The sequence below is a fragment of the Dipodomys spectabilis genome, unplaced genomic scaffold (assembly GCF_019054845.1).
Source record: "Dipodomys spectabilis isolate Male_0828 unplaced genomic scaffold, ASM1905484v1 ptg000432l, whole genome shotgun sequence".
Classification (NCBI taxonomy): Eukaryota; Metazoa; Chordata; class Mammalia; order Rodentia; family Heteromyidae; genus Dipodomys; species Dipodomys spectabilis.
In genome coordinates this window covers 407744-425073 of record NW_024871109.1, presented here as the reverse complement: position 1 = coordinate 425073, position 17330 = coordinate 407744, and the positions used below count along the sequence as shown (strand labels likewise).

The window sequence follows — 17330 nt, the reverse complement described above, 5'->3', positions numbered from 1 at the left end:
CACAACAAATCAAAGAAAGGTTGGACAAATGGGATTGCATAAAGTTGCAGAGCTTCTGCAGGGCAAATGACATAGCTAGCAAGATCAATAGAAAGCCCACAGATTGGGAGAAGATCTTTACTTCAGGACGTCTTTAAAACATAAGACTAGTTTATGTTTCACTCTTATGAGGCCATCACATTGCCTAACATTCAGTATGCACTTAGAAAATAGTTGTGGATGTTAGTTATGTCCTCCATTTTGACTCAACAACCTCCTTCTCAGGTACTCAGCCCATTCCCCCAAATCAGGTGCCAGACCAGGGTTAGGTAAACCCTTAACTCCCACCCCAGCACCCACAGCCTCCAGCTGCAGCAGCAGTTGCCTCCTAACCGCAATGCAACTTTTGCAACAGTAAACCCTGCCCTGGCTACATGCTATCTTTGGGCCCCAGCTGCAACTGCAGAGTACTCTTCACTCCTAGTATTGAGACCCCCTTTGCACAAAGACCAGCATTGCGCCCAGCCCAAACGGCACAGCCTTGTCAGCGTGGTGACAATAAACTGCTGTACGGGGCCTGATGTCCATGTGGGCCTCTGGGCTGGAGCTTTCAGTGGAAATGAACTGTTACAACCAAGACAAACACTTTTACACATCTTGTAGCAAGGGAAAAAATCAAAAGGGACTGCTGCCATGGCTTCACTCCACTTTAGGGGTTCTGCAAAAACTGCTGGCAGGTAAAAAGATCCACTCCATCTTCCTTTCTACTCTGCCTGTGGCACTGCCTTGCAGAAGAGAGATGACAAAAAGAGAAGTATTCATAAACAAGGAGAAATAACAGCAACTGCCTTGGATAATGCTCACATCGACAGGAGGCTTGTAGGAAAGTAAAGCGAAGAGCCAAGCCAAAATCCTTCAAAGGTGACTATAGTTAAAGAGTCTATTTAAAATATTTTATACTTCTATAAACAAAGTATCTTCAAGATTAAAATAAATGGCTTTCCTTCACAAAAGAGAAAAAACAGACATTTTTTTCAATTCATTTCTATAAGGATATGCTTCAGATCCCCAAATATAAAAAAAAAAACTCAAACATTGTCTCAGATAACACAACAATCCACAGTAAAGCACTGAAATCACTATAGTCTAATGCCATTCAAATAGGTTATTTGTAAAATATTAGAACTTGAAACACTAATTAGTAAGTATCCCTGATCAAAGGATATCAACTTTACACCGTATTCAATAATAAATGCAGATGGATTTTTGCACTCTTGATTTCACTTGTCAAATATGTACCTCAAATTACCCACTCTCAAAGCACAGTTGATAGAACTGGGTTAGAGATCAGAATGGCTCGAGTTCACGCAGTGGCTCTACTGAAGACGGGTGATTTAGCAGCAGCCTTGGGTGTGGACATCTCTTTAACTGAGATGACCTGCCATGGGTGATGGTAGCTGTCCTATGATTATTATCTGACACATAAGAAAGTATTATGCAGCTATCACTCAACAATCACGTGTAAACTTCTTACTTCTTCTATGCAGCAGTGTGATGACTTTTTTGAAAAAGTAAATTTCCAACTGCATTTGAAATAAACCTATCTAGATTTATTTTTGAAATACCTTAAGATCAGGTACCACAGAAAAGTAAAAAAAAAAAAAAGTATGTATTCTTCAACTCATACCATTTTTAGTGAACTACGCATCACATAAAAATTGATACAACAAACTCTAGTGAGTTCCAAAGCAATTTCATCATAACAGAAGAGAAGTCCACACTCCTTAAGCAGTTACTCTCTGTTCTTTCATTCAGCCCAAGCCAGCCCAACTCTATTTCCACTAACTAACCTATTTGGGCTATTTAACAGGAGTGAAATCATACAGCATGTGACCTGTGTCTGGCTTCTTTCATATAGCATGTTTTTAAGACTTTTCCATGTTGTACATATGTCAATCTTTCACTACTTTCATGCATGAGTAACTAACTTGTTTATCCACTCATCCACTGATGGGAGACTAGGGTTGTTTTCATCTTTTGGCTGTTATGAGTAGTGTGATGACAAACTGATTGGAAACCCGTTTCAAATTTTATGTTTAAGTATGTAAGAAATGATAAACTCATTTTCCATTTACTGAAGCATTTACATTCCCACCAGCAATATACCAAGATTCTACTTTCTCTAGGGCTTCTCCAGGTCTCCTTATTTTACAATTTTTTTAAATGATAGCCTACCTAGTAGTGTTTGGTAGTGTCTTTGTGTGACTTTTAGGTAATTTTCTCTGTGCATTTAATTAAGCATCCTTTCATGTTTATTGGCTTTTTTCTAGCTTCTTAGAGAAATTTCTAATCAGATCCTTTGCCTGTTTTGAATGATATCTTTTTGTAGTAGAATTTAAAAGAGCTCTTTAGACGGGCTACAAGCTGGACCCTTACAAGAGATGATTTACAAACAGCTTTCTCCTTGTCTATACTCAAGTTTGTAAGTCCTTACGCCTTCTCAGATGTTTATCTGGAAATATCTTAATTTCTTCAGTTTTGACTGGTGATGTAGTTGATAGTTTTTGTCTCCTAGCTTAAAGCAGTGCCCACTCCCTTCAGCCCCAGGGCTCCGCTTATCTCTGCACAGGGACCAACTGCTTTTATCTTCCCGCTTGGAAAATGTCTATTTGTCATCATGTCTGAACAGTTTTGATCATCTTGCAGTGTGGACCTCTTTGTGCTTATTCTTTTTGGGACTCACAGAACCTACTCAATGTATAGTTAGTTACCTTAAAAAAAAAAAAAAAATCAAGTTTGGAAAGGGTCTGGTCCTTATCCTTTATTCTCTACTCTTTCTCCTTCTCCTCTCCTAGGATTCCAATGATGTATCTGTCAGTGTATTTAATATTGTTCCACAAGTCTCTGAAAAGCTGCTCATTTTTCTTCATTTGTCCTGTTCCTCAAATGGGATCACTTCAACTAACCTAGGTTAGTGATCAAAGTCATTGACTCTTCAGCTTGTTTTAATCTGCTACTGAAACCCTCCACTGCATTTTTCTTGTCATTTTTCCTACTTTCCAGCTCCAGGATTCATTTGCATCCTTTACTGATGGTCTCTACAGGTTCATATATCATTCTCCTGAAAGCTTCCTCCATTTCTTCATAGCTTCCTTTAGCTTCTTCAGCATATTTAAGATGGTTAATTTAAATTTTGGGTCTGGAAGTTCAATGCCTGGGCTTTAACAGAATTAGTCCCTATTAAATTATTTAGTGAAGGCTTCTTTGCATGTTTCATAATTTTTAATGGAAAAAAAATATCATTTCAGACATTTTTACCTATTCCATATCTGTTGCTTTCTAGATGTTGTAGCTCTTTTTGATTAGTGGTTTCCCTAAAGCAAGTAATCTGTGGTATATGGTCCCTAGTCTCTCTTCCATAAGCTTCTTAACAAGTGTTTTCAGAGATTTCTTTGAATGTGAAACAGGGAATGAGGGAAACAAAACAAAACTTTTCCTAGTTTAGCTAGGTGCTCTATCCCTCTTCAGGACATAGTGAAATGGGCAATGCTGTCTGCAACACTGCTCTGGCTTTCACTTTCGACTTCACTAAGCTTAGACACACCATAGGCCAAAGAACTTCTGGGGTCTGTTCTGAGCATTACTCTAGCTCTCTGCCTATATGTGGCACTCAAAGCTCTTAAGAATACACAGGCATTTTTGAACGTTCAAATCTCCCAAAGACATTCTCTCTTCAGCATTTGCTACGTTACTTAGCATTTGACTTTGTGATATAGGGCTCAATCACAATCCTTTCTCCCAGTCTACTGTGGCTGTTCATTATCCTAACATACATGTTAAAAGATGACCACTGTTCTTCTACTCTTCTGTCCTGAGGGATTTTCCATATTAAGTGAGCAAAAGACCAACACCCTGAGCACTCCTCAAAGGGTATCTATAGACTGGTTAGTGAGACTAACACCATTCCTTTCAACTAAGTTCTATTCTTCAAACTAGGCTGTGGAATGCCATCTTCAAAACTTCCTGAAGAAGGCTTGGGGCCAGGTCAGTCATAGGAAAGATCCAAAAGCTTCCTACCATTTTTTAAGTTGCCCTTCAGATTCAGAAATCATGTAGGTGCTGTAAAACTAACTTTGACTATTCTTCAGGATTCTGACAAAGTTAGTTGTAGAAGTTTCTGCATGATTTTTCAGTATTTCTGTGGAAAGACAGGCACAGAGAGCTGACTACTCTTTTTTATCACCACTCACATAATTTTCTGCTGTACAATGTATATACTACTCAGACCAAATGCCACAGTTAAACCAATTTTTTAAATAAGCTAGGATCTGTACTGTATTTTTAAAGATACAATGTAAAGTTAGGTCTAATTTACCTGACCATCTGGGTGTTTTTACACAAAACTAAAGCTTACATATTCTTTTCTATGACTCATCTTTTTTTTATCTACCATGCCACTATTTCAAGGGTTATAACTTAATCATTTTTAATTCATTGGTGAAAGAAGTCTTTTCAACAAATAGCATTAGACAGCTTAATATTCATGTAAAAGAATTTTGATCTGTATCTCATACCACATAAGAAATGGTATATGAAAAATGAATCAAAGCACTTAAATGTAAGAGTTAACCTAAAAAATTTCTAGAAGAAAGTAAGGAGGTTATGTAAAGTTGAGCTAATCAATACCAGTTCAATAATACCTTGGAACTACATATCCACAGACACTAAGAGTTTACTGTATCAGCCATGGTAAATCTGACAAGTGATTTATTCCATAATATCTAAAGAACTCTTGTAAACTCAGCTACTAAAAGACAAACGGCCCAAGTTGGTGTTTGTTGTTGTTTTTAATAGGTAAGGGAGAAAGCATAATGTGTGTGACTACAAATCCCAGCTATGCAGGAGGTCAAGATGAGAGGGTAACAGTTGGAAGCTAGCTCAGGCAAAAAGCTAAAGGACCCTATTTTTTTTTTTTAAATTAGACATAGTGGTACATCTGTAATACCAGTTACAGGTAGGAGGATTGCAGGATGAGGTCAGTCAGGACTATTTGGGAGATCCTATCTGAAAAGCAAACTAAAGTAAAAAGGGTAAACTGCTTGCTTAGCAAGCACAGATCCCTGAGTTTAAACCACCACAAAAGGAGTAACCTCAACAATTACTCTAAGAAGGCGTACAAACAGCCAATAGACACATAAAATGACATTCTTATTAGTCATCAAGGTGCAATTCAAAAACCTACTATTTCATAACAATGACCACAATAAAAAAGTAACAACAATCAAAGAGGCAGACATTAAGTAAAGCTGAAATCCTGTGCACTGTTGCTGGGAATGCAAAATGATGCAGCCAAGTATAAAAACAGGATGGCAATTCTTCCAAATACTAAATACAGAGTTATTGTCTAATTTTACTACTAAGAATAGGTCAAAAAGAAACTGAAACAATGCTCATACAAGAGCTGATGTATAAATGTTCACAACAGTCACAAAAGAGAAACCACCCAAATGTCCACCTGCTGACGAATGGTTAAGTGTAGAGGCTCACACAGTGGAATAGGTTCATCTCAGCCACAACAAAGTACTCAGTCACACCGCAACACAGGCAAGCCCTGAAAACATGGCAAGTGAAAGAAGCCAAAAAGAAACCACAAAAGAATGCACAGTGGATATAAATTTATGTACAATGCTCACAGAATAGGCAAAATGATAAACACAAAAGGAAGATGTGTTCCTTGGTGCTTAGATGGAAAAGGAAGCATTATATAAATATTATACAATTTAATGTTATATAGAATATGTCTGTGTGCAGATGTTTCTGAATAAAAAAATTAAAGTATAGGGGTGGGAAGGTGGCCCAGTGGTAGAGCTCTTGCCTTGCATGCATGAGGCCCTGGGTTCGATTCCTCAGTACCACATAAGCAAAAAGAAAAAAAGCCGGAAGTGGCACTGTGGCTCAAGTGGTAGAGCACTAGCATTGAGCTGAGGGACAGCGGCCAGGCCCAGAGTTCAGGCCCCATGAACGGACCAAAAAAAAAAAAAAAATTCAAAGTATATACACATAAACCATAAACAAATAAATATAAAGATATGCATTCAGGGTGTTTTTCGTTTTCCTTGAATGTTAAATATGCTCCAAAATAGACAGGGAAGGCTGCATAACTTCATGAATGGAGCAAAAATTACTGAGCTAGTGAATTATAGTGAATTATATCCCAAATGAACTATGAAAAAAATTCTGAAGGGATTGTTTTAGGAAAATAATTAATCTGTGAAATCCATTCTGAAGTTTATCTGAGTCCACGTGAACTTCATTTCTAAGTAGATACTAGGGTCACTGTGAATTCCTCTCCAATGCCTCCATCACTGTCACACTTCAATGTCATTTCTCACTGTCACAGTGCCAGTTAGGAGTAGCTTCCCCCATGTCCTCATTTTCTACTATAAATGTAAAAAAACAAGCAAGTCAGGTTTTTAGGAGATTAAGTTAAAAATGGTTAAAGTCCTAGATGACTTCATGCAAGTGTTGTATATATATGCACGCACACACACACACACACACACACACACACACACACACACACTTGCATACCTAGCAAGTATGCACTTATCGCCACACTGGAGAGTAACATTTATTCCAGGGAAGTTCCTGGAATAAGCCTTTTTACTGAAGTACAGTTTAACGCCATGATAGATACAGCTGGCCTTTATGGGAACATTTTAAATATAAGAGATTTCAGATAAAGTGATCTTACACTTCAGAGAAAATATGTATGCATCAGAAGTTTCACGTGTCTAAGTACAGATGTTCATGTCTGTATAAAAAAATTAAAAGTATATAAACATAAACTATAAACAAATAAATATAAACATACGTTCACATCCAGAGAATGAATACAATTCTACCCTTAAGTTGCATGTATGATATAAACATTAGACACCATATATAATCACATAATGTTGTTTTCAAGAACAGAATGAAGACATGTTTTCTTTCATCATGTTAACTGTAAAATGATTATTTCACTAAGTAAACGCTGGGTACTTAAAAAGTGTCATACTAACCTCTTACTGTAAGCTTGCTGTACAGCTGTGAATTCATTTCCTTGTCTCTCTGAAAACGCCGAAATTCATCAATCGCTTCACGAGTGATAGTAACAGCCAAGACAAACCCCTATTTAAAAAGGCAAACTATATTACAAACACAGAAAACAAGCTTTCCTTCTCCCCTTCAATCAATCACCTCTGAAGCAATACAAAAATAAACAACAAAATGCTATAGAGACACATAAAACACACTAAACAATTCACAACCCTATGGTCAGGCACAGTGGCTCAAATCCATTCATTGCAGCTACTGGGGAAGCAGTGAATATGTGGGAAGAGGGGGAAATCACAGCCTGAAGGCTGCCTCGACAAGCAGGAAGGCACTATCTCAATAAACAAGCCCACAATCCTAGCCTTGTAGAGAGAATGGTAGGAAGAATACAGTTCAAGGTTGGCCTAGGCAAAAGCAAGAGTCACTATCTAAAAAAATAACCTAAAACAAAAGGGGCTAAGGATATGGCTCAAGTAGTAGTATACCAGATAAACAAAAATTTGCCCACAGTACCACCATAAAGAAAGGTCCCCGTGTAATTGTAACCTCTCTGTATGGTATTTTCACAATAATTTTTTTTAAAAAGAAAGGTCTTAGAGTCTCATAATTTTTAGAATATCTAAGAGAATGCCCAAGAAATAAAATAAAATTCCTATCATATGTACATATGTACTTCAATCCAAATAACAAAAAAATACTTAGTAAATTAAAGGAAATTACTCAGTAAACTGATGAATTCTATAAAAACTTAGCCATTCAAATGCAAAATTAACTATAAAGTCTCCAATACTTTCTGCATTAAAATATTTCTTCTCACAGAATCAAAGCATTTATGAATACAAAACAATTCCCAGATAGAATACTCACTAATCGGTTTTCTTACCCAGTGCATTATTCAAACAAGAGGACTAGAGAACAAAAGTATAGTGCTTTTTCCTATCATGTTTTAAGTAAACACCCGGATAGATGAGTGCTATTCTAAATAAAACTTCTACACACCTTCAACCTGTTCTGAAACATGCTGCACCACTAACATGTGGTAGTGTCTCTTTTAAAAGTTGCAAATGTAACTCGTGATACATTACAAGGATATTCTTCCAAGTGAATTGCCCATGATTAAATGAAGTATCTTCAGTAGGCTTCTTATTGCTGATAACCTTGTTTTGATAATACTATAAATAATCAAGACACTGGATTGACTTCCACTGAAAATCCAACAATTTTTACTTCAACCAAATGGCTGTAAGCAGATCACTGGAAAAATGTGTGCTATGGTCACTGAAATCATTTCTTCTCCAGTATCTTACTGAAAAAAACTCTTGTGTGTAGAATGACCTACAAACATCAGACAGAGGGTGCAGTTCTTCCCAACTGAGTCCCTGCATCTCTTCATATGCCCTCTCCCCTAATCAGAAACATTTCCACATTATTTTTAATTCCTCTGACACAGCGTTCCTTGGGCCCTTTAACCAACTATCCATCCCTATGAACACCAAATGTTCTCCTTCTTTAGTCTACATTGTGTGCCATGGAGACCTTCCGACGCTCCATTGCCCTTGACCCATCCCATCTTCCCTCACTGCAGCACAAGTCAAGCTGCCTTCTAACAAGGCAGATGTCCCAGTTCTTTGTGTGTTAGCCATTGTTCACCCTCCCGTTCCCCTCTCCACTCCTATGGCTTCCTGGATGGCACCTCCTGCCAAGTTTCTTTGATGACTGAGCACCCTACCCAGTCACAGCCAAGTTCTCCAGCTATTCCACTGCCTCAACCAGGGCTGATGTCCTCCAAGTGCTCGCTGTGTTCCCCACACCAAGGACTCCAGCCTGACCACTCTGTGTGGCAAGGCCGCTGGGCTGGTGTCATCCTCTGCTCTTCATCCTGCATGAGCCAGTGCTCCCTCCCCCAGCCACAATCCCCTCAAACTCATTCTTCAAGGAACAGAAATGTTCCATTACTCCTTACTGTTCATGTTCTTTCACAGAAACACAATGCTGCCCCAACCTGATGGACACACAGATTTCTCACCCCACTTCCTGCTCCAAACTGCTTTACCCTCCTACCCCAGGGGACTGTGAAGAACCTCATTAGGTCTCTATTTTCGGTGCTTACTGGTGGGTCTACTGGGAGAAGGGTACTAAAGGAACTCCTGGGTCCCCTGAGAGTAAAGTGAAGTAGGACCTGCACTTAGGTACCTTAGCAACTGACCCTTTCCTAATTAACAGCCTTATTAACTTATTCACATGTCATACAACTAATCCCTGAATACAAGGTACTCTGGGTGCGTTGACAATATTGAGCAGCCTCAGTCACATCCCATTCCCTCTCCAACCCTGTTCCCTCCGTAGCAACGACTGAATAATCTGTTCTCTGTCTCTATGGATTCACATATGCTAGATAACATGTATTTGATCAGTATTTTGAGTAATTGCTAAGCTCTTCTCTAACGTGGTTGAATGACTTTCTGATCCCACTAGCAAAGAATGAGGTTTCTTCATACTCTCTTCAATTCACTTCCTAATGACAAGAAAGCAGGTCATTTTTTCTGGTATTCATAGGTTACCTGGCTATTTCCTTTGGGTAAATGTCTGTTAACATCCTCCCTCAATCTTTTAACTAAGTTTTCCCTTAGTTGTTGAGTTATAAAAGTTATTTATTCATTTGTATAAAATGTTTTGTTCAATGTGTAACTTGTAAATATGACCTTATATTTTCTCCAATTAAGAATTATCTTCTTTCTTAATGTTGTCCTCTGCTGCACAAAAGTTTTAAAATTTGATAAATTTAAATTACCTATTTTTTCTTTGTCACTGGGGCTTTTGGTATCTATTGTTTTCTTTTAGGAATCTTGATTAGTGTTGGCTCTTACATTTAGGTCTACAAGCCATTTTAAGTTACTTTTTGTGTTCAATATAAGGTAGGAGTCTAACTTTGTTCTTTTGCTAACATTCTTTGAAGATTATAGGATAAAGTCCTCCAATAAAAATGCTCATTCCATTTGTAAGCTCCTTGATATTTATTAACAAACAACTCTCTCAAAGGTCAGCACAGATATTTATATTAACAGTGGGTAAATGCCAGAGCATATCATAGATGACTATGCTCGGCATCAATGCCTATTTCAAACTCGCTAATTAAGTACATAAAAAAATGTATGCATTCATCCACTAACTACTTTGTATTTATGTCCCATCTAACATTAGTTTCATTCACCCTACAATTAAGTCTACATGAGTGAACACTGAACTTGCCCTAGAACAAGATCTTTCCCCTAGGAAACAAACTAGGGACAAGTCTCTAGTTGAGGAAGAGGCCTACTTAAGAGCAGACCACTAGGACTTCCAAATCTGAAGGTCACAGAGTAGGGAAAACTGAACAATGTACTCTTCCCCAAAGGGAGACATTTTACTGGTTATGTTGTCTGTCCAGATATTTCTATCATCAAAGGAAGCAGTACAGTTTTCTATTATCTATACAAGCTGAAAACTAATGAAAGCTATCAAGATATACTCAGTGGTAAGTACCATCAACCTTTCAAAAACTCCATGCCCTCCCTGAGCTATCAAATAGAAACATCCTGTATAGCATCAAATACTTTGAAGCCTTCACTATCAGGAGAGTAATTCAACTGACCACACCAGCCCAGCAAATATCATGGGCACAAAAGGAAGCAGGGCTAGTCAGACGGGTGCAAAAAACCCAAAGTAGGGCTCTTCATAACTCTTGCAGCTGAGAGAATCTAGAAACTCCAGGAGCACTTCAGGCAATGTGCTGCCAATATGCTATCCAGAGGGTATGAAAGAATTAAATGATAGGTCCCTGTGTACTCTTTTAACATATTCAATGATCCACAACAACAACTTCACATTTAAAGTCTAATCAGCTACTAAACATTATCAGCAACACAGCTGAATTTCAAAAGTCTTTTTTTACCAGAGGAGCCCAGTAGGTGTAGAGGTAGCCTATTTTCAATGCCGGCACAAACTGTGAGCAGGACACTACCAGAAAATACAGATTCAAGAAAAACTTGAACTGTTCATACAAAACCTAAAAAGAAAAGGAGAAAATGAACACAATCCCTTCAAGAAAGATTTACAATATTATCAAATTAAATTCTGCACAATACGCAAATATACATCCATCAAACAGGGAGACTGTGCTGATCCACAGTAAACTTAATTTTGACATTGGGTTTATAAGGCTAATCCAAATACAAAGAAAGTTAGTTATTCCCCAATAATATTTAAAATAAACTGGGGAAAAGAAACGCCATTTCTAGCTTTGCATATTTACCTAAATGTTTACATGCACATAAAATAAATGATAGTGAAGTTTTCCTAAATTTAGCAAGTCAGGAAGTACACAAATTTGTAAAATATCAATTTCAAAACTCATAATGGAAAGTCTAATCAACCTTAGATTTATGAAATTTTTTAAGTAAATAACACACTTTTTAACACTGACATTCTAACTCTATAAAGATGGAGTGAACAAGCAAAGAAGCATATGCACATCTTCATGAGAAACTTACCAATATGTCTCCCTCAAAATATAAAAAATATAAAATATAAAAATATAAATATAAAAATATAAAAATAACAGAACCATTTTCAGGAAGACATCAATCTACACATACTGTAATCTCTTTTTGGTTGTACTGAGGTCTGAACTCAGGATACTAAGCTTGCTTGCTGAGTTGGAGCTCTATCATCTGAACTATACCTCCAGCCTCTGCTTTTTGTTTTGTGTTGGTTATTTTAGAGATGGCATTTTGCAAACTTTTCTGCTATCTGGACTGGCTTCAAACCACAATCCTCCAGATTTCAGCCTCCTAATAGCAAGCATTACAGACATTGGCCACCAACACTCCAATTCTATAGTCTTTTAACACTACTTTTAAATATAAAATATATCTCATCAATCAAATTTTAGAAATTCCAACAGTATAAGATTTTATATTTGTTTTTCCATTCAAATAGTTATCTCTCTTTAAAAAAAAAGAACAAAAAAAGTTATCTCTAAAAGAACAAAAAAAGTTATCTCTAAGGAAGAAAAATTCAAACAGTAATAGTTCAAATGGCACACTATTATTAAGAATGATTCAACTATCATACTCTAATTTTAAAATTCAAAATAAGTATTTACCCTTGGCCTAAAGTGCCTTGACCCCAGTTTCTATATAATGAACTTACCTTCAACATCATACAATTATGTGTGTGATGAAAAACTCAGCTACACTGGTAATATATTTATAATCATGTTCAACTGCTGTCTAAAAATGTTTTGAATTAATTCATAAATTAATCTCAGCAGGAAAGTAAGTTCTCTTCTCCCTCAGCAGTTTCCTAAAATCTCAGCATAAATTATATCTATTAGCAATTCAGAAATTGCCATTCATGCTAAAAATGGCATAGAATTCCTACCGTGTAATTACCAAATGTTTCTAAAATACTACATTTTAGATTAAAAGACTAATTTCAGGGACATGCCAGGAAAAAATTATGTACATGGCACCAGTTGTATAGACGTATACATCAACAGGTACCCTCAGGACACAATCAACCTACGCAGGCTATGTGAATCTACACTGACCAAACTTAAGCTGCACTACTGGCTCTAACCCACCATACTTAACTGTATACTGAATGAACTGGCTGACCTTCCAGAAAATGTATACTGCTTAGCAAATCAGTGAGTATTTAATAATTCAAACCTAAGGAGAAAAGAGTGACTTCATTCAATAAAGATGAGAATGATTATCTATCTGAAAGATTAATTTACATTTTATTATCCCAACAAAAGATCAGTCTTCTGATTATGGAGCCTTTAGCTTTGTGTGTTTTAATAAAACACAAAACAAAACAACAACACATTAGATACAAAACATTTGGCAGCCAGTGACTGGATAGGGACTGAAGAATAACCAATGTCCAGTACAAAGTCAGCATGATTTTTTAAACCCAAATATACAAGATAGAATAGCTTTTATCTCATGTAATCAAGAGCTTTCCTTACAAAACAGAATAGGAATTAAGAGTTAGAAGATGAGAAAAATTTTGATACTGAAATATCTGATATATATGATGGCCGAATTTTCTTTCAACAGGTCACCCTTGTTATTCTAACTTCTAAGTATCTAATGTTAAAAGAAAATAAAAGCTTATACATGAAAACGTGTATATGTGTGTTATTCAGCACTAACTTCCTTTGCCTTCAAAAAGATACATAAATCTCGTAGATTAAAAAATTATAAGCTGGGTACCAGTGACACATGTCTGTAATCTTAACTATTCAGGAGGCTGAGATCTGAGGATCGCAGTTCAAAGCCAGTCGGGGCAGAAAAGTCCATGAGACTCTTATCTCTGATGAGCCACCAGAAAATCGGAAGTGGCGCTGTGGTTCAAGTGGTAGAGCATTTTTGTCTTGAGCTGAAGAGCTCAGGGACAACGCTCAGGCCAGAGTTCAAGCCCAGGACCAACAACAACAACAAAAATTTACATGCTACTTTTCTCTCCAAATTCCTAGTCCTTAAACTTAGGATTTTTTTTATCAGTTAATTTTCCTTTTCTTCATTTTATGCTATTTATATTGCTACACTAACCCAAAATATGTTTATGAAAAACTGAAGGCAATAATCAAATTGTACATTTTTGTGAGATGTCATTAAAAATGCAAATGAATTGTTTAGCAAATAATCAGAGTCTCCGCGGGTATTTTCACAAGACAAAGGGAGCTAGCAAGCCCTGACATATAAGCATTCTTTAATGATGCAGTGGTCTTACCCCAGGTATAAAGGTAAACACATTGTATTTTTGATTTTTTATAGAATTCCTGGGATGTTTTTCTTCACACTTTTCTGGACATCCAAGCCATACTGTACGAGCTTTCAGTTCTTTCTTTCTTTGACACACATTTACCAGCCAATCACAGCAGCTGCATGAAACAAAAGAACATACATGCCTTTAGAGAAAAGAAAGTTTAAATGAATTCCACACACTAAATACTGGTGCTTACCAGACACCAACAGCAGTCTATCCAATACCAATCTGTGAGTGAAGTTTTTCTCAGCATAGGTTGGTTAAACAGATTCAAATGTAGCAATAAAATAGTGAATGTCTTGTATATATGTACAATGGCTTCTAGAACCCTAGCAGAATTATCATACCTGTTTATAGACACTCTTTCTGGTAAAATAAAACTTTTAATATTCAGCAGCAATCAGTACTGTACATATTGAGAAAAAGATAGCTATAGGTTACCGGTAATTCTCAGTCTACCCATTTAGTGATTCAACAATAAATATCCTTAGATATCAACCATTCGATTGCCCTTCTCTGAAATAATCTTTCTCACTCTTCATAGCGACTTTTCCAGTATTACTAACCAAAGACTTATGATTCAATTTAATATCTAAAACGGATACCAAAGCTCAATGTGATAATCTAACAATAATGACAATTTAGTTGTGCTTCCTCATTAACTCTCTTCCTCAATGCAATATGCATTTCCACTTTATATTCTGTCCTCCTGAATAGTGGTAGGCATGGCCAGGAAGGTTTAGAGTCTCCAGGAGTGGATGTGAGGGACCAACATGACACTAACTTTTATCTAAAAGAGGGCTGGGGTAGCTCAAAAGGTAGAGCACTAGACTATCAAGGAAAAGGTCCTGCACTCAATTCATCCTTATTCTAAGCACAAAACAGCCATGAATTTAAACTTTACTATTAAAAAGGCTCATGCCTTTAATCCTAGCTACTCAGGAGGCTGAGATCTGAGGATAGCAGTTCAAAGCCAGCCCAGGCAGAAAAGTCATTTGCAGGTAAGTAGATGGACCTGGTGAAAACGATATTCAGTGAAGTAAGCTAGACTCATAGAGTCAGAGGGTGTATGTTTTCTCTCAGGTGTTGCTATTAGATCTAAACTATAAACATACCTCAGGACCATACACTATATACACAATCAAACTGATTGAAGAATAGTAAATGTAAGAGTGAGATGCCCTGGTGTAACCCATTTGAACAGTTAACACACAATTCAGTGAAGTAAATGCCAACATACTGAAACATGTCTTGACTCAGATGTGGGTGGGGACTAAAAGAAGGAGGGTGAAAGCTAGGTGCAGGTGGCTCACATACTGGTAATCCTAGTTACTCAGGAGGCTTAGATTTTAGAATTGAGATTCAAAGCTGCCCAAGCAGACAAACTAGAGCAACTCTTATCTCTAGTTAACCACCAAAAAGCCAAAAATGGAGCTGTAACTCAAGTGGTTGAGTGCTAGGCCCCCAGATCCTGAGTTAACCACCCCCCCAACACAAACAAAAGGAGGGTATAAAGAATGAAAAGAAGAATGGTGGCTTGGTAGAGCCACAGTACTCAAATGTGAAAACTTGAAGAGATGGATGGACAGGAAGGTAACTGCCCAAGATGTACTGTTCACACACCGACACGTTAAATTGAAACTGAATTGGAGCAAAGGCCTACCACCAACATGGAGACACACACTGGGTCTGAGATACATCATCATATATGCTAACCTTGTATAATCATGCCTTCTTACGCTGATTGTACTAATTTCTATTTCCAGCAACAGTGTATTAGGGATCCTTTCCCCCTACTCCTCACCAATATCCGCTGTTTGTATTCTTCTTGATGGAAGCCATCCAATTAGCGTGAGATGAAATCTCAATGCTGTTTTTATGTGCATTTCCTTTATGGAAGCTGAACATTTCTCCATTCTTCTTTACCACTGAATGAATACATTCACAGTAGGCTTGAGGTCTGAAAAGCCTGGACTATTCTAAAACTGTTAACTTAACAGCCAGAGAATAATTCCCAGACAGGAAGACAGGTAGTCTCAAAGTTAAGACTAAAGGCCGTAACCAGGAAGAACTTGTTCAGTGATAGAGCGCTTGCCTCACATGTGGAAGGCCCTGGGTTCAATCTGCAACACCACTATAAAAAATGTTAAGGAGCAATAACTCCAAGGATTAAAAAGTGTATTATCATAACAGCAAAAAAGAACATGCAAACTTTATTGAGTAGTAGAAGGGAAACAAAATTATTAAAGATTTTTGAGGCAAAATAATGTGAAAAAATAATGTGGAAAAAAAAAGAGCACCTAAGTCTTTGGAAGAACGTATCTGTGAGCTTTACTTTAAAAAAAAAAATCTATATATGCTAAATACTTTCCAAATTATTGAGAAAAATACTTTCCCACTTATATATTCATTACCAAGTTCAATACTAGGTAAACACAATGCACACTTACACTTTTACTTCAATGTTTTAGAATTAGCAATATCTCTATCATCAAAGTAGTATTTAATATTAAATAAGACATTTTTAAGCATACCAAGATTCTGTCTTCTAAAATTTCAGTCATAACTAATTCTCAATATGCAGACAGGCTCCTTCTCATACCCCTCAAATTAAACAATTATGGCATTCAGTAACAAGGTAACTTCAGTTACCAAAACAAAGCAACACAGTCCTCGTGTTTTCTTAAAAGATGAGCACTTTCTCATGCTCCTGCACCCCCAAAAGGTTTACAAATTAATTGAAAATGTGAAGGCTATTTAGAACCAAGAATAATCCCAGCATTTGATATCCCAGGCCCTTCTCCCTTCATATGGAAATACCATTCCTGGCTCCACTTTCCTTGGGACAAAGTGATGTTTGATAACAAGTGAAATGTAAATCTCGTGAGAAAGACCATCAACTCAGATCATAGAACAACATAATCAATTATCCTGTGACAACTACAGGAACATGCATTAACTCACATCAAAGAAAATTAAAAGAGACTTTTAAGAAGGGATTTAAAATATTTCAAGTTTCTTTTCAAACTCTCCAAGTTGGAATCTTTGCCAAATAATAAAACAAGAAAGTGAATTCTAAGACATAAAAAATTAGAGCCCATTCAGTTTCTGAAGTTAAAAATATCTCAAAAATGAGCCTTAACTACTCTAAGATCTACAATAGAAACATATTGAAATATTTACCACTCATTTATACTTGTTACAACCTATTTGTATTGAGATATTTCCTTTCTATAATTAATTATATATGTCTTCTCTTAGGATCATATCTAATAATTTTAATAAAATATATTTAATAATGTTTGGTAGTTAGGAAATAAACTGCAAACATTCAAAACTAAAAATCTGTAGGCAATGAATAAATAAAAACAAGCTAACCACTGAGTGTACAATTTTCTTTATATGATACAATTTCTAATTTCCATAGCAATTTCTCT

General features: G+C 36.6%; 1 protein-coding gene across 2 annotated transcripts in view; it reads right to left on the bottom strand.

Annotated features, from left to right (window-relative positions):
* Atp9b (ATPase phospholipid transporting 9B (putative)) overlaps positions 1–17330 on the bottom strand; it is a 194445-nt gene that overhangs the window by 165904 nt on the left and 11211 nt on the right. For both annotated transcript variants that reach the window (XM_042668321.1, XM_042668322.1), the window contains exons 3-5: positions 13858–14008; positions 11009–11122; positions 7044–7152 (exon numbers count right to left, since the gene is read on the bottom strand). In XM_042668321.1, coding sequence (XP_042524255.1) covers positions 7044–7152; positions 11009–11122; positions 13858–14008 — 374 coding nt within the window. The remainder of the gene's footprint in view (positions 1–7043; positions 7153–11008; positions 11123–13857; positions 14009–17330) is intronic.